A 23,644-nucleotide genomic window follows, 5' to 3' on the forward strand; every position below is an offset into this window, starting at 1 on the left:
TGCTAATTAAATGTGCCAATAATGTATTGGTGTTGTTTAAAAGATTTATTTAAATCTGACCTTAACAATATTTTTAAAATTATAGTATCATTATTCAAAGCAATCCAAATTGTGCTGGCAGTGGGAAAGGGGAAACTTGTACTTTAGTTTTCATCCTATTGTTTATTGAACTTGAACTTAAACTTTGTAAATGAAGACACTCCCAACATTTATCTGCTTCAGCTCTGGCCAGTCTGTAGCACGGTTTTTGCGCGAAACCATTTATAATTTTTCTTGTTATTTCATGGCTCAAAGTTCACTGTTCTTTGTTATTTGACTAAGTAGTTTACTTTTGAATGCCATTGACTAAAGCTGCTTTGATGTCAAGATCACATAAATTGGAATTGCTGTAAAAAGTCCGCGTGCCCAATGTTACGATATATCTAAATCTTCATCTTGAAGCCTTTTTATGTTTATATTGTCGAACATGTATATTCAGCCTACAAGAAAAGGAAAATGTTGAGACAATACTGTAAAAGACTTCAGGACAGGTTACTAGAATGAGTGGAGAGCTGATAGAAGCAATTTAAGGTGCATGGCTGCTAGAACTAACCCAGCTCTAAGCCTGTTGCCAACACACTCTGCAGGCCCAATGCCCTATGTGGCCAACTTGTCATTTGGGCTCTGGGAGTCTGTCAATCAAAGGCAATCAGTGCTTTAACAAGAAACTGGCCACGAAGGAATAGGAAGTGCACTGAGAGGCAGTGGAAACAAAACTGATGCCAGTAAAAATAGAGCTGTGTTGTAGTGTGCAGTATGTAATTATGAAAACTTCTAAATTATTGAGCAAGGTACATTGCATCATATGTATGAAAATCTTTCTTAAAGTCCTTTGTAGAAGTTTTTTTATTTGATGTGCTCTTGTAGGTTTTAGCCAAGCTCTCTGCATTCCCTTATTTACAGAAAACTCCATGGACCCCTCGCGTCCTTCCTTCCTTCCTTCCTTCCTTCCTTCCTTCCTTCCTTCCTTCCTTCCTTCCTTCCTTCCTTCCTTCCTTCCTTCCTTCCTTCCTTCCTTCCTTTAGACAAACAACACAAATGTGAGCTCTCCCAACCCATAACACCCCATTCACACACTCAGCAATGCTCTTTCCATTCCTCCAATTCCTATCTTGGAGCTCATGTGTTGGTGTCTATGAAGTAGAAATGCTAGCCCAGCTGTGAGCTAAAACCTCTGTCTCTTTCTAGCTGAGTTCAGTTGGTATGCAATGTCTCTGACATGTTTGAACTCGCTGATAAAACTGTTTTCTGTCGTTAAACATCACTGTCTACCTCACACTGTTTGGCAAATTTTAATCCAGTGGCTCTAGGGTTGTCAAATAGCCTTGGCTTTATTCAGAGAATAAAATACAAGTTAAGATAAATTAGTGTGGATAGTCTCTTGTCATGGGGATTAATTGAGATGTACTGATGATTGTACTTTTGAAGTCAAGTGTACATGCAAAAGATGCAGGATTATGGGAAAAGAGCAAGGCAACAAGCATAAAAGCGCCAAACTAGACAGGTTTAAAATGGGATCTTTCTATGCTGAAAACTTCCATGGTTCTGAAATAATTCCCATGAACAAGAAATTCTAAGGAGATGAAGAACTGCTAATTGTAGCCTCAATAAATTAATAAACTTTAGTTGAAGGGCTCCAACATGTCACAGAGATTGCATTCAGAGTGGGGAAAAAAAAACAGATTTATAGATCTCTGCAGAATGTATTATCCAACTGTGTTGTGATGAAAATCATATTGTAAAGAACATTGTCAAAATCCATGCTTGCTGTTTAATAGATTTTATGATTGTCCCCTTCTGTCATTTGAAGGCGTCAGTGTTTATATAATACATGAACACAATCTTAAAAGCTACTACAAGTGACAAATTTCTGCTAAAATTACTTCTGCTAACAATTTATTTTTCCTAAGAATTTGTTTATAGTTAGAAAGATTCCAGGAAGGGCATTGTCACTGTGTAATTACGTCACATATGCTGAGCTAGTGGATTTTTGCCAAGGCATTAGAAAAGAATCCCTTTGGTTTCAATATTCCTGCTCTAGTAACAGAAATCTTGCAGATATTCTGCTGATTGTGATCAAATGATTCCTGCTGGAAATGTATTGTCTGATATGTAATCCACTGTGGATAACATAATTTCAGGTGTGAGTGCTTGCTTTGAATCCTGGAACTTGCTAACTTTCTAGGCATAACACTTTTTTGACTCCAGGTGGAGACAATAAACTGGGTCACTTTGAGAGGGAGGAAAGATAAAGACTATTATATTCTGTCTCGTCTGTATTTTCAAAATAAATTCTAAAAAAGCTCCCTTCTCCCACCTCTCCTCTAAATTATTGTTCCATGGTGGGATTAAGTCTCATTTCCTCACAATAGGACGCCTCAATTAATTTATCGTTACTTGTGCATCTGCAAACTTGCTAGTCTGCTGGGCACAAGTTGAGTCCTCACCTGTTTGAATACCACTTATGAACTTCCAAGTAGGACTGTGTCTAATCTTGTTTATCCTTCAGGACAAAGATACCCTTGTTGATCACCTGGGATGTTTGATTGATGCCACTTGGTACGTAAAGTTACTCATTAAATCTGATTTTGCCTGAAGGTTCTACTAAAATATGATTGGATATTGTAGCTGATTGAGTTTTGGACAAGTATGATGTCTTGGAATTCCCTCTGCTTTTGTTTTCTCCCTGCTTCTAAATATGTGCTTGTTCTCAGACATTACACTTTTAATTGTCAGGTGCAGCAAACCTCAGCAAGTCTCTCACTAATCAGTCATGATCATAACCACTCAGTAAAGCCTTCACATGCTTCCTTTAACCACTGTGGCAGCGCATCTGAAACTCAAGCTTTGCATAGAAGATTCACTTAGATAAGCCAGCATTTTGGCTACCTGACCATTCACCTGTGACTCTTAATATGGTCTGGATCCTTAGTGTACCAGTTCTAACAGCAATCAGTGTCAGGTTAATCAAGTATGAAGCTGGATGAACACCGCAGGCCAAGCAGCATCTCAGGAGCACAAAAGCTGACGTTTCGGGCCGAGACCCTTCTTCAGAGAGGGGGATGGGTTGAGGGCTCTGGAATAAATAGGGGGAGAGGGGGAGGCGGACTGAAGATGGAGAGAAAAGAAGATAGGTAGGGAGGGGATAGGTCAGTCCAGGGAAGACGGACAGGTCAAGGAGGTGGGATGAGGTTAGTAGGTAGGAAATGGAGGTGCGGCTTGGGGTGGCACTGCCACTTCCTACCTACTAACCTCATCCCACCTCCTTGACCTGTCCGTCTTCCCTGGACTGACCTATCCCCTCCCTACCTCCCCACCTATACTCTCCTCTCCGCCTATCTTCTTTTCTCTCCATCTTCAGTCTACCTCCCTCTCTCTCCCTATTTATTCCAGAACCCTCACCTCATCCCCCTCTCTGATGAAGGGCCTCGGCCCGAAACGTCAGCTTTTGTGCTCCTGAGATGCTGCTTGGCCTGCTGTGTTCATCCAGCTTCACACTTATTATCTTGGATTCTCCAGCATCTGCAGTTCCCATTATCAGTGTCAGGTGTTTGGTTCTGCTATTTGAGTTTTTAGAAGCTTCTGTATTTAGCTCAAGTGAAATTGTTTGAGCTTTTTTGTGTGATACTTGTACACAGTCCAAATCTTCTACGTGTAGAGCAGAGTGGAAAGAACTGTTGTTCTCTAAACTGTTAGTTGGCACACTTATTCTTGTACATTCAAAATCTACCAAGCTGCACTTGCATTCGCAATTCTTCTGCGCACCTATTCATTAGTATAGATATCGAGAGCAAGAGAGATGTGCATTGCTGAGATAAGTGATCTGCTGACAAATTCTAGTCGTAGACTGAAACTTTAAGCTTAAGAGGGCTTTCCTGAAGCAGTTAATTTAGTTTTTCTTCCCCATGCTAATTGTGAGTCTCAAGTAATTGCATGCAAAGAAGAATAAATCGATACTGCACTGCATGTCCAGCCCTGAGCTGGATTTGGTGCAGTCATTGGGAAACGGGAAATTGTAAACTTTGTCGTTGGTGACCTTTGCCGGGAGAAAATCTCCAGTAAAGCAGCTTCTCACCTATGCTATATGTGATTTACAGGATTTGCCAGGATTACCACAGTGTGAACCATTGGAGAGCAAGGTGGAGGAAAACCTGCTGAAGAGGGTTGACATTTGAATGCACCCCCCTCTTAACTCTAATAGTGACTTAGAATGAATCAGAGAACCTTCATTCAAGAAATATGGGAGCATGCCTTTGTGTAAAAGACATTGGCCAGATCAATAAACATTGTGTAGAATTCCATGTCCTGGATGTGAGTTTGCTCGCTGAGCTGGAAGGTTTGTTTTCAGATATTTCGTCACCATTCTAGGTAACATCAGTGAGCATCCGGTGAAGCGCTGGTGTTATGCCCCACTTTCTATTTATCTGGTTGGGGTTCCTTGGGTTGATGATGTCATTTCCTGTTCTTTTTCTCAGAGGATGCTAGGTAGGCTGCAAATCAATGTGTTATTGCAATAAGCAGCTTAGACGGATGTGGGTCCAAGTTGTTTTTTGTAGGAATAGAGAAGACTGAGATTCTTCAATAGTTATTGCAAAACTGGCAAATTCCTTTCAACTTGCACAAGTGGGCAATCATTGTTTTCTCATGAGACGGTTCCTTGCTCCCCTAAATACTGAACTCTTGACGCTTCCATTGACACTGAATCCCACTGTCAGCTCTTCTACCTCACTGGGCGATTACTGCAATTATCAGCCTATGGGGTCACTATGCACTGTGCATGGCCTCAGCTGTTCATGTGCAGTTATGTGGTTACAGCTCCCAATGTTTCCACGACTGCCTCTATGCCACTCCCATTGCTACACGGCTCGTACTCCCACGGTGATAAGTAAGCAGCGAGTCTCCATCAGTGTTCTCAGTAAATGCAGTTTACAGGTTATATACAAAAGCTCAGTTACTTTTATCAGTCATAACCCCACCAGTCAATATATTTGCTCACGAAATTTTTAGGAAAGCCAGAAACTTTTTTTATAAGAAATATAAATTTGCTATAACAAGTAGAATATTGAGCTAAGGACCGGTTTCGGTTCTTTAGTATTTGATATTTGGATTGCTATCTCCACTTGGGATCATTAGCTAGATGTCCAAGCAGAGTTGAAGAAAAAAAGTGGATATGAAGTTCCATGGGACATTTGTCCTTCTCCCCCTCACGGAATGTTGTCAGGCGAACAAAGACTCTTTTTGTTTGAACTACACGCTATTGAACTGTACTAGTCTAATAAAAACGAATTTTCAAAGGAAATAGTTACACATCAGTTATCCCGATAACATAGAAACTACAGTACTGGAAGAATCAAAAGGTTATATTTTGGCTCGAAGTGAACATTTTGTCATAAAACTGAAATTGGGGGGACTTTTTTCGAGTTTTTTTTGCGATTGTCTGACGGTTGCAGCACCACCGCTTGGCTGTCTGATAAGCTCGGTGGAGGAAGTGCGCTACACTTCGTGAAGCAGCTGACCAGGAAACCAGAGCCGGATAAGTAGTGAGATCAGCGTGGGCTTCGTACACAGTCCAAAGGTCGAGGGGCGCTCGCAATAACTGAGAGCGGACAGGAGCGAATAGATTAGGAGAAAAGAATTATGGATTCGACCAATTGAATCTCCCGGAAGCTTCAGAATGAACCAATGACCCATGTGATTTGTCCGGAATTCGACGCGTTTTCCAGGTTGGAACTGCAACACGCAGTCACAGGCAGCACTAAGAACTACAGCTCAGCGCTGAGGATATCCGAAAAACCTGGTCGCTTTACACTCTGACAGCCGTGCTCTTGAGTTTCGGTTGCACTCCGTAGGACAAAATAATCTAGTCCATCCCCGACACCCAGACGGCATACACTAGTCCTTTAACTCCTTCAACCGATTTGAGCTCCAGTTCTAGAAAACGTTAACGACCTCTGATTTTAACATTTTAAACGGGTTCGTTTTTTTGAGGTTCGTTGTGAAATTAAGGATAGCTGCCTTTAAATATATGTACCCAAAGATAAATGCCTAGATGACTCTGGACGCTATCTTAAGCGAAGGCAAGGCAGGGGTGGAGAGCTGGTGTTCTTGCTGTGGCATGAAGATGACCCCTTACTTCTCAGAAAATGCGGTTATTTCACAGAATGAAATCAACCTGCTGTAAGTACAAATAACTACACTAGTTTGATATTGTACAATAATTTCAACCACCTACAAAGAGTGTACTAACTGTATGGAACACCTAGTAACTTAGTACTTTCACTGTACATCTTTTTCAAAGAGCTGTTATTTACAGCATTAAACTTGTATCTCGGTGTATTGAATAACACAAATCTGCTGGTTTGGCTTTCTTCCACACTTGTAGTAAATGTTGCAGTCATATTGATGTCTTTTCATGTAAGTGTAATATGAAATATTAATGAGTGAGCAATGTTGTGGGAAATTGAATCTGTTTTTCCAGAGTAAGGTATAGGAGCAGAATTAAGCCATTTGGCCCATTGAGCCCGCTCTGCCATTTGATCATAGCTGTTATGATTCTTAATCCCATTCTGCCTTCTCCCCAAATCATTTGACTCACTTTCTAATCAATAATCTGTCTGTCTCTGTATATTAAATAAAAAAATTCTGCTTCCTTATCCATGCTGTCCTGAATTTGGGTAAAATTTGCACACTTGGCATTAATGCTGCTTCTTACTTTGATCTGCCACGCAGAGCAGTTGAGTGATTGAAGAATTGGCTCTTCCTTTTCCTGGCTAAGTGAGGAAACATTTTTATCCAATCTCTCACCAGTGAACATTTTAATCAATCTTTGGTGAACATGCCTGCAGTGGAATTTAAATGTTCTGAGTATTTGTCCAAAACTAGTCAGTGTTGAGTGACAAAGAATTGATGTGTTTCAGGCCCTTGGGATTTACCAAAGTCTTTCATAGACATTTTAAATATTTCATAGGCACTGTTATTTTGTAGGTGTTTAGCAAATCTGTACTAGAAAGGTGTTGCAACTAATGAAAGAAATAAAATTCAATTCCCATTTAATTTGTGGTGGCTGAGTCCATACTGCTCCCTCCAAAGTGCTTCTCATCCAGATGCCCCCCCTAATCTTGCCCTGTAAGCCTGCATTTCCCATAGCTAATTCAACTAAATTACACATCCTGGACACTACGGGCAATTTAGCATAGCCAATCCACCTAACCTGCACATCTTTTGGACTGTGGGAGGAAACCCGAGCACTTGGAGGAGACCCATGCAAATACAGGAAGAATGTGCAAACTCCACACAGACGGCCATTCAAGGATGGAATTGAACCTGGGTCCCTGGCATTGTGAGGCAGCAGTGCTAACCACTGAGCAACTGTGCCTCATTCTTGAATGTTTTAGTATCATTGTTACTAGGAGGGCAATTTTGTACTGATTCACACTTGACCTGAAAGTCATCAGACCTTCAACTGTTCTGTTTGTCTAGGGTGTCCCAAATTGGGAGCTAGTACACCTAGTGGGACTGCTAGTTAAATTTTGGAGTCATAAGTTCAGAGGCAGTATTGACTGCTGTATAATTCTGCCCTCCTGCCCTGAGAAGGTCATGACAATTTCCAAGGGTCAAAATGAAGTCCCAGTCAGAGAAAATTTGGGAAGCACTGTATTTATAACTTACATATGGGCCTTGCCTTGATGATAGCAATCTTGCCACTTAGTCAGAAAGTTATATGAGATCAAGAAGTGCATAATTTAGGCTGTAGTGTGAGAGAGAGATAACAAGGTATGGAGCTGGATGAACACAGCAGGCCAAGCAGCATCCAAGGAGCAGGAAAACTGATGTTTTGAGTCTTGACCCTTCTTCAGAAATGGGGGAGGGGAAGTGGATTCTGAAATAAATAGAGAAGGCAGGGAGGCAGATGGAAGATGGATAAAGGAGCAGATTGGTATAGAGGAGACAGACAGGTCAAAGAGGTGGGGATGGTGCCAGTAAAGGTGAGTGTAGGTGGAGAGTTGGTGTGGGGATAGGGCACTCCAGGGAGGACAGACAGGTCAAGGAGGTAGGATGAGGCTAGTAGGCAGGAGGTGGGGATGGAGCTTGAGGTGAGAGTAGTGAATAGGTGGGAGGAAGGATGGACAAGTTAGGGAGGCACGGACGAGCTGGGCTGATTTTGGGATGCGGTAAGCGGAGGGGTGATTTTGAAGCTTGTGAAGTCCACACTGATACCATTTGGGCTGCAGGGTTCCCAAGTGAAATATGAGGTGCTGTTCCTGCAACCTTCAGTTGGCATCGTTGTGGCACTGGAGGAGGCCCAGGATGGACATGTCATCCGAGGAGTGGGAGGGGAAATTGAAATGGTTAGTGACTGAGAGGTGCAGTCATTTGTCGCAAACCAAATGTAGGTGTTCCACAAAGCGGTCTCCAAGCCTCTGCTTGGCTTCCCCGATGTAAAGGAGGCCTCATCAGGAACAGCAAATAAAGTATACCACATTAACAGATGTGCAGGTGAGCATCTGCTTGATGTAGAAGGTCTTCTTGGGGCCTGGGATGGGTGTGAAGGGGGAGGTGTAGGGGCAGGTGTAGCACTTTTGGTTGCAGGGAAAAGTGCCTGGAGTGCTGGGGCTGGTGGGGAGTGTGGAGCGGACAAGGGAGTCATGCAGAGAGTGGTCCCTCTGGCAAAAAGATAGCGGGGAGGAAAAAATGTCTTTGGTGGGGTCAGTTTGTAGATGGCAGCAGTGCTGGAGGATGATGGGTTGGATCCAATGGTTGGTGGGGTGGCACGTGAGGATGAGGAGGATTCTGTTTTAGTTGTCACGGGGAGGAGCTGTGAGGGATGCGATGCGAGAGACACAGTCGAGGGTGCTTTTGACAACTGTGGAGTGAAAGTTGCTGTCTTTGAAAAATGAGCACAGGCTTCTTTGCTGTTGGAGCTGACAACTTTTTATATTATATTAAGAAATACCAGTCTGTGGGCTGACCACTGCTTCTCTGTCAACATAAATAAATCTTGTATAACAAAGTGTGGAGCTGGATGAGCACAGCAGGCCAAGCAGCATCTCGGGAGCACAAAAGCTGAAGTTTCGGGCCTAGACCCTTCATCAGAGAGGCTCTCTGATGAAGGGTCTAGGCCCGAAATGTCAGCTTTTGTGCTGCTGAGATCCTGCTTGGACTGCTGTGTTCATCCAGCTCCACGCTTTTTGTTATCTTGGATTCTCCAGCATCTGCAGTTCCCATTATCACTAAATAAATCTTGTGTTTTTTTAAAATAAAACCACTTTATTTAAAAAACTCTTTTCTATGACCTTATCTTGTCATGAGGCTCCAACCTTAAAGTTACTGGGATCTGACTAGGTGCAAATTGACAGACTTGTTTGTGGCTTGCAATGTAAACTGACTACCTCAGTGTTTAATGGGCTGCTGAAACACTTCACAAAGTATCTTTTGATTTGTCTGTCTGCATGCTCTGACTGTTTTCCTTGCCAACTCTGGTTCTCTCATTCTCTTGTTTCAGTCTACATTGGTAATTTTTAATTTCCATGATTTAGCTGTTTTAGTACAAAACATTTTCGAATTCATGGTATCTGCGCGTCAGTCCACCTACCACCTAGAATTAAGTTGGCTGCGATTCGTGAAAGCTTGGGTCTGTTCTTTCGAAATATTAATGTAGCATAAATGCAACTTTACCTCATGCTGGTTTTATGCTACACCCTGCAGTATTTGGTATGCTTTACACTGTTATCCTTGTTGATGCTTATACAAGATTACTTCGCAAGAATGAGTTGGTATGCCTGTGATTCCTCCAGTTCTTTTTTGCTTTGAGTCTCAATTTACTGGCCTTGATCTGCACCAACATATCAAAATGGTAAGCTTTATTAAGCCATCTAACTTTTTTTCCCCTTTTTTTTCCCCTTTTTTTCGACATTGTTGCTGAATAAAATTCATAAAGAGGGTAAATGTGGGGTTATGAGGATAGGGTTAAGGGGATGGATCTGCCAAGGAAAATCTTTGGAGGGTTGTTACAGGCTCAGTAGGCCAAATGGCCTCTAAACGTCAGCTTCTGTTGCAAATGAGAAATCAATTGACTCTCAAGGAAAAGCTAGTTCTGCATCTGGCAATCAGAAGGGCATATACTTGGAATAAAAGTAACTAATGCAGGTGATGTTTTAATTGTATTGAAAATGGCCGTGATCTGGTTTTTTTTTAGTTCATACTTTGAAATTGCAAGCATCTGTTAAGGGTATCGGATAAACGTCGAAAACGTGTCTCACGTTGATTTTTAATCTTTATCTCCGTTTAAAGACTGATTTTGGAACTACGCTCTCCTCCTTGCAAGTTGACCAGGAGGCCAGAAGTTCAGTCTTATTTGACAACTATATTTGTCACTGTTCCTGTCCTGTTTTGTAAAGATGTTTGTATGATTTAGCAAGAATTGTTAAACAGGTTGTGCAGAATTCATGGTGACACCAATGTTCTGGAGATTTTCTAATCATTCTGTTTAGAGCTGTTGTTACACAGGAGCAGGTGTCATTGAAACAAGCCTTCTGGCTCAGAAGTGGAGATATTACCTTTCTACAACAAGGGCTCTTAAAACCCAGTGTTGTAAGTGTATTTGCTTAATTACAAGCATTGTTTACTCACTGTGGCAAATATGCTGTTGACAGTAACAACTTGTATTTATGTAGTACCATGAATGTAAAATGTTCCAAAACACTTCTTTGACATTTGACACTGAGCCATGCATAGTGATTGTCTAAACTAATATCAAAGGTACAAGATTTAAGGAGTGTCTGAAAGGAAAAGTGGAAGCTGGACAAGTTTGGGGAGGGAATCAGAAGCATAGCAGTTGAAGGCATGGCCCCAAATTGTAGATCAGTTAACATGGGGATGTTGAAGAAATGAATGCAGAAATTCAAATGTTCTGGAAGAAAATAGAGATGGAGGCCATAGATGTATTTGAAAATGAGATGCGCTTGTGAGCACAGGGCTGATGGCTGAATAGAATTCAATTAAAACTTAACATCAGCAACAGCAGTCTCGATCTAAGGTCTATATTGGGGGAAAAAATAGAAGGTTGGAGTGAATGAATTGAAATAGTCAAGCCTAGAGGTACAAAGGCATGGATAAGTGTCTTGACAGCTAATGAACTGAGGCTAGTACAGCATTAAACAATTTTGTGGTTAGTGAGTAGATTTTATGGTGGTGATGGAAAACAATACATATTTAATTTCTAGCATTTAATTGGGCAGACCTTCTCCTCTTCCAATACTGAAATTCAGACCAGAAGCCTGGCACTGTAACACACATGGATGAGGAGAGAAAGCTGCTGTTGATTTTAGAGGTAAGTGTAACCACCATAATCCGTAACTCTGCTTTTGTATAATGTTGACAATGTTCAACAAAAGAAATAATGGACCCAGGAGTAGATCCTTGAAGGCAGCTTAGAGCTGCCATTAGAGATAATAATATCCTGGCTGTAGTTAAGTGGATAAAAATGAAACCAAACAAATGTAGTCCCACTCGAATGAATAGCAGTGGAGGGGCATTGGAGGATGGTGCTGGTCTCAACTGCTTGAGAGTGCAAACAAATAGATTATTATTGGGAAATGTTGTTCCCAAAGAAACTTTTTATTTAAAAGCTGCAGGGATAATTAAAGTAGATTTCAAGGATATTGTAGCTTGTTTGTAATTGTTGGAACTACTTCAGTAGAGAGATTTTATCTGTTTCTGTTTCCATAGTTCAACCGGATTTAGTTGGGAAACCAGCTAGGGGCATCTTTTGAGCCAGACAGTGTCAGTGAACTGAATTTAACAAAGTTTCAAGTTAGACCCTTGGGGTTGAGTCATAAATAAAGAACCTGCAGTTAGAGAACTGAGCACTTCCTCTCAATGCCTGTGAAACGCTTATCCTTCAGAGATAATCCATTGGATGTCTTTGTTGTTTTGGAATTCGTGGCAGCCATGTGATACAAAGCAATGTCCCCTGAACAACAAATGAAGGAACGACCAGATAATGTGTTTTCGGTGTTGCTTGCAGAAAGATTGTTAGCTGGCACATCAGGAAATTTGCAAGCTCTTAGGATATTTTACATTTACCAAAGTAAGTTTGGTTTAATGTCTTGTTTGGAACACAATTCTAATAATTGAATGCTTACTCAATGTTGCTTTTTATGGTCAATGATAATAGTGTGGAGCTGGAGGAACGCAGCAGGCCAGGCAACATCAGAGGAGCAGGAAAGCTGTCGTTTCAGGTCGGGTTCTGAAGAAGGATCCTGACCCGAAACATCAGCTTTCCTGCTCCCCTGATGCTGCCTAGCCTGCTGTGTTCCTCCAGCTCTGCACTGTATTGTCTCTGACTTCAACGTCGGCAGTTCTTACTATCTCTTGCCTTTTTGGTCTGCCTGGATTATTTGCTTATGTCCATGACTGGAATTGACTTTCCAACCTATTTGACTTAAGAGGAAGGAATGCTTCCAAGTCAACCTAGATGACATTAATTGAACCTAACAGAATGAGGCAGCTAAATCAACATTTTTATTTATATTCTTAATATGGCTACCTCATCCATTAAATACTCCCAATTAACAATTTCATGCTAGATTAGGAACAACTTTTAGGGATGGTTGCAGTTTTGTGAAATCCGACCTGCTTCTTCAGTGAAACAAATTCCGCAGCATTGGAACAGTACAACAACAACTGATTTCCACATGCATTCTGTATAATATATTTTGGGCATGACCCATCTTCTGCGGTCAAAGAAGCTCCCTCAAGTTAACGAGTACATCAACTGGCAGTTTGAGAGTATACTCTTGTAACATTTCATCTCAGTGGTTCTGTACATTTGTAGCATTGCTCCTTTTTATGTTGCCCTCTCATTTAAAGTGAGGTGCAAGTGACATAAAGTTCTCAAACTGTGGTGTGTTTCTTGTAGCGATCTGTAGGCTTGGATTTATTATAATTGGATGATCAATTCAGAAAGATCAAATCATTGCCAAGAAGCCAAATATGCTCAGTTGAAGTTGCAGGGATTGAGATGTACTGGCAATACAGCTAAATGTGGTCTAAAAGAAGATCCTCTTGGAGCCTGGAATTCAGTTGTTATTGAAGTCTTCAGAAGTAGTAGTACTTTTATTTTCATTGTAATGGGGATACTGTAGTGTCATAAGTACAAAAGAAATAAGCTAATTTCATTGCCAAAGGAAAAAGCTTTTACGTTAATGAAATTCCATGTTTGATACATCATGGTCTGAACTTTCAGTGATAAAATTAATTCAAGTAGCAAAACTCTCTGGAGACATTCACCCGAGAAACAGTTTTATCCAGTTTGTCGCTGATGGCAGTGAACAACAATGCAGAAATACCTTTGATATTGTTATCATTGGTTTCCAACTACCTAACTGCCAGGCAGTGATCAGAAATGAAATCTCAAATAAACGACTTCCATGTAAGCATAGGTTTTTTTATATTTTTATGGTGTTCGTTCCACAGTAATAATGAAGCAGTACCATCGTGGGTTTCACAGTGGAAGTGATTCATACAATTACAGAAGTGTTTCTACATGTATTCAGACCCAACACTAATCGATTAATTTCCTCCTTCACCTGAATATTCTGTTATAGTAATGCATGGTTTAGCCTTTGTACATTGGGCTAGAAATTAAAGAAAGCTAATTTTGAAGCTGTTTACTGATGCTGATTCTAAATTTAGCTTAGCAGGTAAATTTTTGAACCATTGCCCAATGTTTAATATCACCAAAATATTTCATTGTTGGTTCTCGAATAAATTGTTCCTGCACAGTATGTCCTTCACATCTGAGCTGCACCAAGTTTCTACACTTAAGCCATAATAAAATTGGCATCAGTGTGTGACTTGGACTTCCACACTTTTCCCCCCTTAACTACTATTACTATGGGTACTGCACCATTTATTCTGTGCAATGTTTTTATATCGGGTCACAGTATGTATAGCAGCCCCATACGTAGCTCACACTGCCTCACGGCTTCAATCTTAGTTTCAGTTCCTGCCTTGGATTACTGTCTGGCGTTTGAATATTCTCCCCCTGCCTGTATGGATTTCTGCTTGATGCTCCAGTTTTCTTCCACAGTCCAAAAATGTGCAGGATAGATGGATTAGCAATGATAAATGTGAGCTATGGAGATAGGGTGGATACTCTTTGGAGGCTCAATGCAATCTTGATGAGCCAAATGGCCTCTTTCTACGCCATAAGGATTCTGTGATTCTGTTTACCACAATTCACTTGAGGCAATGTTTTTTTTGCCATGATTTTCAGCTGTATAAATTCAAAACCCTACCACATATTAAGGTATTCATAGTAAAGCCTTGGATCTTTCAATGAAAAATGCAATGCTTCGTAATGTGTTCCTGTTGCTATAATGTTTTTTTAAAAGCCCCTCCTCTCACCACACCTCCGTTCAAGGCCCAAAACAAACCTTTCACATCAGACAGGGGTTCACCAATACATCCATCAACTTGGTCTACTGTATCCGCTGCTCCCGATGTGGTCTCCTCAATGTTGGTGAGACCAAGCATAGACTCGGAGATCGTTTCATAGAGCATCTGTGCTGACACAACCTGTCCATCTTCGTACCCACCTACCTGCCCTAACCTTCCCACTGACCAATCCCCACCACTCAGCTGAACTCACCTATCACCATCCCACCTACTTTCCTCAGCCCCACCGTTCCTCTTTATTTATTTCCCAGCTCTCTTCCCCCTCCCAATTTCTGAAGAAGGGTCCTGACCTGAAACGAAAACTTTCCTGCCTGTTTGATGCTGCTTGGCCGGCTGTGTTCCTCCATCTCCACACTGTTGTCTACATCTGTTTTCTTTCCTATCTGTTGACCAGCAGGACTAGGTTAAAGTCCCACCTTCTCCAAAAGTGTGGTAGTAACGTCTCTTTAATTATAAAGTATCCACTCTGTTGTCCTTAAAGACAATGATCAGCTGTGTTCACACCTCGTTTGTGTTAGCACACTTACAAAAAAGAGCATCACTAATTGTAATGATCAAGGAAAAGAGCATCAGGGTCATTGCAAGTTTTGTAATTCAGTAGAATTATAAATTAGTTGAAACACAGAAAGAAGCACTTCATCCCGTTGTCTGTCCCAGCTCTCTGTAGGAGCAATTCCATTCAACTCCTTATAATTCTCCTACATAATGAATTCCTTTTTGATTGTCCCAGTTGAATCTGCGTCTACTACACTGAGGTGATATTAACCACTTGCTGTGTAAAAAATGTTTTTACCCATTGTACTGTTGGTTAAATCATCTTATACTAGATGTCCTCTGATTTTGAACCCTTTTTGGTAGTAGGAACAGTTCCTCTCTATTCACCCTAAATGCCTCACGATTTTGAACACCTCCTCCATCAAATTTTCTCTCCACCATCTCTTAGCAAGAAAAAGCACTAGCTTCTGTAAACTATTCATGTAACTTAAATCCCTCATTCGTAGAATCATTCTTGTAATTCTTTTTCTGCATTTCTCTAAAGTGCAATGCCTGGTATTGGACACAATGCTGCAGTTCCAGCAAAATACTGTTTCACGAAGGTTTAATATACCATCCCTCCTTTTGTACCCTAGTGCCTCTGTTTATAAAGCCCAGAATCCCGTATGCCCTTCTTACCATTTTCTCAACCAGGTTTGAATTGTTTTAGAAATATTGTGACTGCTTACAGTTTGAGTGTTCTTTTGAAACGTGTGTCACTTTTTGATAACCAAGCACACTGTTCAGAAAAGATAGTGGAGGAATAAAGGTAAGGAGGTTTACATGTCTTAAGGTTTGAATTAGCAACGGAGAACGACGTGGACCAATCTAAAGCATAACTTCTGAATTAGAAGAGGACTAACTTCAATGAGAGGGAATCTAGTATAAAACCAGGAGGGGCATGGCTTGGGTGAATAGTCAAGGCCTTTTCCCCAAAGTAGAGGACTCCAAAACCAGAGGGCTTAGGTTTAAGGTGAGAAGGGAAAGATTTAAATGGGATCTAAGGGGTAACTTCTTCAAACAGAGACTGGTGCGTGTATGGAAAAAAACTACCAGAGGAAGTAGTGGAGGCTGGTACAATTACAACATAAGAAAGGCATCTGGATCGATATATGAATTGGAAGTGCTTAAAGGGATATGGGCCAAATGATGGCAACTGGGACTAGATTAATTTAGGATATCTGATTGGCGTGGATGAGTTGGACTAGCACAGGGTCTGTTTCTGTGCTATACATCTTGATGACTCTATGACTACCTATTTTAGACAGTGGATTTGTAGCAATTGTTGGATATCATCATGCTGGTAAGAGTTGGAAATGACTTGCATCAGATGCCGTTTGCTCTCTAAAAGTTGACCTTATGCATTTAAAGGGAACAGTTCTTTATGATGATGATGTCACTTTTAATTAGGAGTAATCAAAAACGGGAATTTTATTTATGCAAGGGGGAAATCAAGTTGATTGCAAAAAATGCTTCCAAAGTTCTTTTTCTAGCCAGTTGCTAGTATAGAACAGTATAGCTGTGGGGAGAAAAAGACAATTCAGGGGAAAAACCAACATTACAGTGTGGACGAGTATTATGACATGGAGACAGATGACGAAATTAAATCCTCCTCCCTAACACTGGAATTAAAATACTCATTGATCCTCAGAATTGACCCCATTGGTCCCCAACCAGATGTTTTGAATAACTATTACCAGACTCTATGAAGGAGGCAGCGATCAAAATATGGTAGAGTTCAGTCTGCAGTTTGAAAGAGAGAAGGCAAAATCGGATGTAATAGTGTTACAGTCAAATAAAGGTAATTACAGGGGCATGAGAGAGGAATTGACGAAAATTGACTGGAAGCAGAGCCTAGTGGGGAAGACAGTAGAGCAACAATGGCAGGAGTTTCTGAGTGTAATTGAGGACACAGTACAGAGGTTCATCCCAAAGAAAAGAAAGATTATCGAGGTGGGATTAGACATCCATGGCTGACAAAGGAAGTCAGGAAATGTATCAATGAAAAAGAGACAGCCTATAAAGTGGCCAAGAGCACTGGGAAATCAGAAGATTGGGAATGCTACAAAAACAGAGGATAACAAAGAGAGAAATAAGGAAGGAGCGGACCAAATATGAAGGTAGGCTAGCTAGTAATATTAGAAATGATAGTAAAAGTTTCTTTGAATACATAAGAAACAAACGAGAGGCAAAAGTAGACGTTGGGCTGCTCCAAATTGATGCTGGAAGGCTAGTGATGGGAGATAAGGAAATAGCTGAAGAACTTAAGTACTTTGCATCAGTCTTCACAGTGGAAGACATGAGTAGTATACCAACAGTTAGGGAGAGTTGGGCCAGAGTTGAGTATGGTAGGCATTACAAAAGAAAAGTGCTAGAAAAGCTGAAAGGCCTAAAAATTGATAAATCTCCTGGCTCCGATGGGCTACATCCTAGAGCTCTGAGAGAGATGGCTGAGGAAATAGTGGAGGCATTGGTTGTGATCTTCCAAAAGTCACTGGAGTCTGGGAAAGTCCCAGATGATTGGAAAATTGCTGTTGTAACCCCCTTACGAAAGGACCAAGGCAAAAGGTGGGAAATTATAGGCCGAATAGCCTAACCTTGGTTGTTGGTAAAATTCTAGAATCCGTTTTTAAGGATGAGATTTCTAAATTCCTGGATGTGCAGGGTCAGATTGGAACAAGTCAGCATGGGTTTAGTAAGGGGAGGTCATACCTGACAAACCTGTTAGAATTCTTTGAAGAGGTAACAAGTAGGTTAGACTAAGGAAACCCAGTGGATGTTATCTATCTAGACTTCCGAAAGGCCTTTTGATAAGGTGCCTCACGGGAGGCTGCTGAGCGAGGTGAGCTACTGGCTTGGCTTGAGGATTGGCTGTCTGACTGACAGAAGGCAGAGAGCTGGGATAAAAGGCTCTTTTTTGGAATGGCAACCGGTGACGAGTGGTGTCCCACAGGATTCAGTGTTGGGGCCACAGCAGTTCACTTTATATATTAATGATCTGGATGAAGGGACTGGGGGCGTTCCGGCAAAGTTTGCTGATGATATGAAGATAGGTGGACAGGCAGGTAGTGGTGGGGAGGCTGCAGAAAGATTTAGACAGTTCAGGAGAGTGGTCCAGGAAATGGCTGATGGAATTCAATGTGAGCAAATGCGAAGTTTTGCACTTTGGAAAAAAGAATACAGGCATGGACTATTTTCTAAATGGTGAGAAAATTTGTAAAGCGGAAGTACAAAGGGATCTTCGAATGTTGGCCCAGGATTCTCTCAAAGTTAACTTGCAGGTAGCATCCGTGATTAAGAAAGCGAATGTATTGTTGTCGTTTATCTCAAGAGGGTTGGAATATAAAAGCATTGATGTGCTTCTGATACTTTATAAAGCCCTAGTTAGGCCCCATTTAGAATACTGTGTCCAATTTTGGGCCCCACACCTCAGGAAGGACATACTGGTGCTGGAGCGTGTCCAGCAGAGATTTACACGGATGACCCCTGGAATGGTAGGTTTAACATATGATGAACAGCTAATGATCTTGGGATTTTATTCATTAGAATTTAGAAGGTTGAGGGGAGATCTGATAGAAACTTACAAGATAATGTATGGCTTAGAAAGGGTGCACGCTGGGAAGTTGTTTCCGTTAGGTGGGGAAACTAGGACCTGTGGGCACAGCCTTAGAATTAGAGGGGGTAAATTTAAAACAGAAATGAGGAGACATTTCTTCAGCCAGAGAGTGGTGGGCTTGTGGAATTCATTGCCATGGAGTGCAGTTGAGGCCGGGATGTTAGATGCCTTCAAGGCAGAGATCGATTAAATTCTTGATCTCAGAAGGAATCAAGGGCTACAGGGAGAGTGCAGGGAAGTGGAGTTGAAATGCCCATCAGCCATGATTTAAATGGCGGAGTGGACTTGATGGGCCGAATGGCCTTACTTCCACTCCTATGTCTTATGGAACTGATACTGGATGCCTGGTTTATAGCCTCTCCAGAACAGAAGTGTTTATAGAACACATCTTAAGAAGAGATGATCTGTAATTAACTTGCAGGCCTAGCCTCAAAAGCAGATAACAATTTGTTTGTTCTTTATTTCAAAACAAGCTGCTGCGTACAGTCAAAGGTCATCTTCAGATCTCAGCTCACATTTCACAGCTCCAAATCAAAACTGAAAAGAAGGAATAAAATAAGGAAAAAAAAATCAACAAGGCTTCTAACACAAAGTGCTGGTTGGTTAGCAAATGGACAGTGATTGGTGTTGCTCTGCAAATGTACCATTACTGTAAGTGAGTTTCCAATTGGATAACATTTGCTGGACATTAAATGTGTGAAGAATTACACTGACAATCAATGTAGGGTTTGTCAGTCAAGCTTTTGAAACTTTATACCGAAATAATTGTAACTGGTCCTTGCTCTTCATTTTGTCAGGTCTGGTTTTCAACTTTCCACTGAAGTTTTTAATTGAAGTACTTCACGTTTGAGTGAATTTTTAATATGTCCAATGGTAAGGGTTTCTGTGCTGGCAAATGACTCCACCTGTTTCCCCCATCCTACACCCAGTCCAAGCTGTCTATTCTAATGTCTTTATTTGGGTGCTTTTGTCTGAGATAAACTCACTGCATACGTAAGAGTTTGAAACTTGTTTTTTGCCTGACTTCACACCATACTATCAGTTATTAGCCAGTATTCACTGAGAAGGAGTACATATAGCTGGTCTCATCCAAACTATGGTATAAATGTGCAGGTGGTGGAAAGCATGAGAGGATACTTGAGATGACCAAGCTGTGTATCTGGAATTTTCTGAACTAATTTTCTTTGTGGACTAGAATTATGAATCAATAAATCTTATCCTTTGAGAAATATCATGAATGATGCAGGATTTGGGTGCTGGCAAATCCACCAGCAGGATGGGTGCCCCAGTATCCACATCCTTTCTCTCAGGCCATTGTCCCCAGCGCTGAGGCTCTGGTTACACTCATTCAGCTGTGTTGAAAGGCCACATCATCAGCATGCCTGACACAAAATTCCCAAAAACAAGCTGTCTGCTCTAAGCTTCATCACCATTACCAGGAGGGCAGAGGAAACACTAAGGAATTCCTCAAAGCCTCCCTGCAAAAAATGCAGTGACCACACTGATTCATGAGAGCCTCTTGCCCAAGAAATAAACTGTTGAAGAAGCATCTGTAAAGGAACCATCCATTTTGAGCATCTCCAACAAGCCTAGGTGGTAGGTGCATGTTAAAACCCAACAGTCCACCCACATCATCTTCAGGTAAGCACCATATGCCCCACCTGTGGCAGGGTGTGCGTATCCAACACCGGAGAGAAAAAGCCATCCTTAATCCTGAGGGACTGACCAAGAAAAAGGAATTGTAAATATTCTACGTATCAATGTCGTAGGTCAGACTTTTGTCAAAGGCAGAAACAGGACTGCAACACTAATCTGAGCAATGCTTTGAAAATTTGCCAGTTTCTGTACTGGCAGTTGCATATCTTGTAATATTGCCATTCTGGATTCCTGGAAAATCATAATGGTGGAAAGAGGTTAATGATTTATTCTAAATGGAGAAAACTATGATTGTATAAGAAAATTATAGACTTTGCCATTATATTTCCTGGTCCAAGTTACTGCAAGTTTGAGGCTCTTCGAGTTAGTGGCCAGCTGAGGAAACTATAGAGCACAGCCTGATAGCTGTAAAATTCTGGACATAGCTACCTATATATAGTCAGTCTGGCCTTGGTAGACATGCTAGATGCTCGTGAGCTGACCTGAATCCCCTTCTGTGCTGAACAGTATGAGATTTGAAGTTTTAGTCATCATCTTTGCATGTAAATTGCCTATACAGTTGGCAGTAGTTAAGTAGGGCATGATAAACTGGAGCAAGTTCTATAAAAAGCTGTGTCCCTGTACGCAGTCACTGAAATAATCAATGTTTAAGGAGTGATATTGTTTGCTTCAGATCATCTGATGTGAAATGCTTATGCCCGTTTGGTCTAGATGACATAGTTTCAACTATGTCAGCTTAGGACTTGCATTAGACAGAGAATTTCTCAGAAGAAAGATTGTTTCAAAGCAAGTAATAACAAGGGTTGAAGTTTTTAATCCTCTTGCATAAACACCACAGCGTACGAGCACCAATTCTGACATGCAGTTTCCTACAACTTGTTGAAGGAATCTTCAGACAGGATGGTGTCATATAGATTGACATTTGGTTCTGCACTTTATGGTGTTGCAACAAATGTTTTTGTGAATTGCTGATGTGACAGACATTGTAGGGCAGGAACGATTTTACAATCCAAGGTTGGGTATTTACATGCATAAGATTGACAGGTATTCAGCTAATAGGAGTGATGAGCAAAATCTTTATGGGGCCTTGAAAGGCACGGGCTATGGTGAGAACTGTAGCAGAATCATGCATGAAGTCCATTAAGGGCTATACAATCCTACAAACAGCACGTTGCATTTTTTAACAACATTTTGGCTTGGTTAGACAGTTAGGAGTTGCTTATTCAAAGAGATTATTATGCATTAGCAACCTTATTAACTGCAGATCTTGCTTTACTTAATATGCAGCTTGCTTTTCTACCACCCACCCTAAGCACACTGGATGGTGAGAATGTTTGACATGGAAATCAGGGTGAGTACTTAGCAACCATCACTTGCCATTTGCAACAAGGACCTTCTTCTTGGACACCAAGTGCCAATATCTTCTGGGCATGCTCCATGTGCACAAGCCACATGCTGTCCACGTTCACTGACATTTGCATCCAGTATGATTCAACTTCTAAGAACCTTCATGGTAAAGTTCCAATTCACTTACAGTACATAAGATATAGCAGCAGAACTGGCCATTTTGACTCATTGCATTTGCTCCACCATTTTTGATATGTTTCCCAACCCCATTCTCCTGCATGCTCCCCATAACCCTTGATCGCCTTATTCATCAAAAACATATCTATCTCTGCCTTAAATGCAGTCAGTGACTTGGCCTCCATGGCTTTCTGTGGCAGTCAGTTCCACAAATCCACCACTCTCTGAAGAAATTCCTCCACATCTCAGTTCTAAAGTTGTGGATTGTGTGGAGGGCTGTTGTGGGTTGCACCGGGATATTGACAGGATGCAGAGCTGGACAAAGAAGTGACGGACAGAATTCAACGCAGAAAAGCGTGAAGTGATTCATTTTGGAAGGTCAAATTTGAATGCAGAATACAGGGATAATGGCAAGATTCTTGGCAGTGTGGAGGAGCAGAGGGAACTTGGTGACCATGACCATAGACCTCCCAAAGTTGCATAAGAGCCATGAGGTTATGCTCCAGATCTCTCAAACCATGGTTAGACCGCAGTTGGAATATTGTTTTTGGTTCTGGTCACCTCTCTATAGAAGGTGTGGAAGCTTTAGAGAGGGTGCAGAGGAGAATTACCAGGATGCTGCCGGGACTGGAGGGCAGGTCTTATGAGGAAAAGTTGAGGGAGCTAGGGCTTTTCTCATTGGAGCGAAGAAGGATGAGAGGTGACTTGTTAGAGGTGTACAATTGATGAGTGGCATAGATGGAGTGGATAGTCAGAGACTTCTTCCCAGAGCAGAAATGACTATTACTAAGAGACGTAATTTTAAGGTGATTGGAGGAAGGTATAGGGGAGATATCAGAGGTAGGTTATTTACATAGTGGTGGTTGCCACTGCCAGCGGTAGTAGTGGAGTCAGATGCATGAGGGACATTTTAAGGGACTCTTGGATAGGCAGATGGAGGATAGTGAAATGTAGGGTATGCAGGGTAGTTTGACCTTAGAGTAGGATACTAGATCAGCACAACGTCGTGGGCCCAAGGGCCTGTATTGTTCTATGCTCTATGCTCTATGTTCTGAAGGGTTGTCCCTTCACACTGAGGTTATGCGCTTAGATCCTAGTCTCTCCTACTATTGGAAGCATCGTCTTATGCCCACTGTATCCTAGCCTATCATTATTCTAAATTCCATCGAGTACAGATCGGGTCCTCAACTGCTCCCCATATGACGAGCCATTCATCCCAGGAATCGTTCTTGTGAAGTTCCTCTGGACCCCCTCCAGCAGCCGCACATCCATCCTAAAATACGGGATCCAAAATTGCATTCAGTTTTCCATATGCAATCTGACCAGAGCCTTGTATAGCCTCAACGGTACATCCGTTGTATTCTAACCTTCTTGAAATGAATGCTAACATTGCACTTGCTTTGCCTTCCTAACTGCCAAATGAACCTGCATATTAAACTTGAGAATCCAGAACGAGGACTCCATTTGTGCTTTAGATTTCTAAAGCTTTCCGCCATTTAGAAAATAACCTGTGCCTCTATTCTTCCTACCAAGGTTCATAACCTCACACTTGCCCAAATTTCTATTCCATTTTCCACTTGTTTGCCCACCCTTATAACCTATCCAGGTCTTTCTGCAGCTACCTTGCCCCCTCAACAACACATGTCCTTCCACCTATCTCTATTTTTGTGTCATCTACAAACTTGCCAATAACGTTGCATGTCAGGGCACAATGGCAACTATCACTGTAATGCTACAGCAGGCACTCTGTACTTGGCAATACCTGGCTCATGATGTGGACCAGGCTGTAATTCTAGCCTGTTTGCTTGATCTCTA

General features: G+C 41.5%; 1 protein-coding gene across 3 annotated transcripts in view; it reads left to right on the forward strand.

The window, feature by feature from the left end:
• Positions 1-23,644, forward strand: part of ssh2a (slingshot protein phosphatase 2a) — a 148,864-nt gene that overhangs the window by 61,659 nt on the left and 63,561 nt on the right. For 2 of the 3 annotated variants that reach the window (XM_048556974.2, XM_048556975.2), the window contains exon 1: positions 5,666-6,216. The exons of the other annotated variant lie outside the window; for it this stretch is intronic. In XM_048556974.2, coding sequence (XP_048412931.2) covers positions 6,089-6,216 — 128 coding nt within the window. In that variant the 5' untranslated portion in view covers positions 5,666-6,088. Of the gene's footprint in view, positions 1-5,665; positions 6,217-23,644 lie in introns of those variants that run through there. 3 annotated transcript variants of the gene reach the window in all.

This window comes from Stegostoma tigrinum, chromosome 27 (genome assembly GCF_030684315.1).
Source record: "Stegostoma tigrinum isolate sSteTig4 chromosome 27, sSteTig4.hap1, whole genome shotgun sequence".
In the NCBI taxonomy this organism is placed as follows: domain Eukaryota; kingdom Metazoa; phylum Chordata; class Chondrichthyes; order Orectolobiformes; family Stegostomatidae; genus Stegostoma; species Stegostoma tigrinum.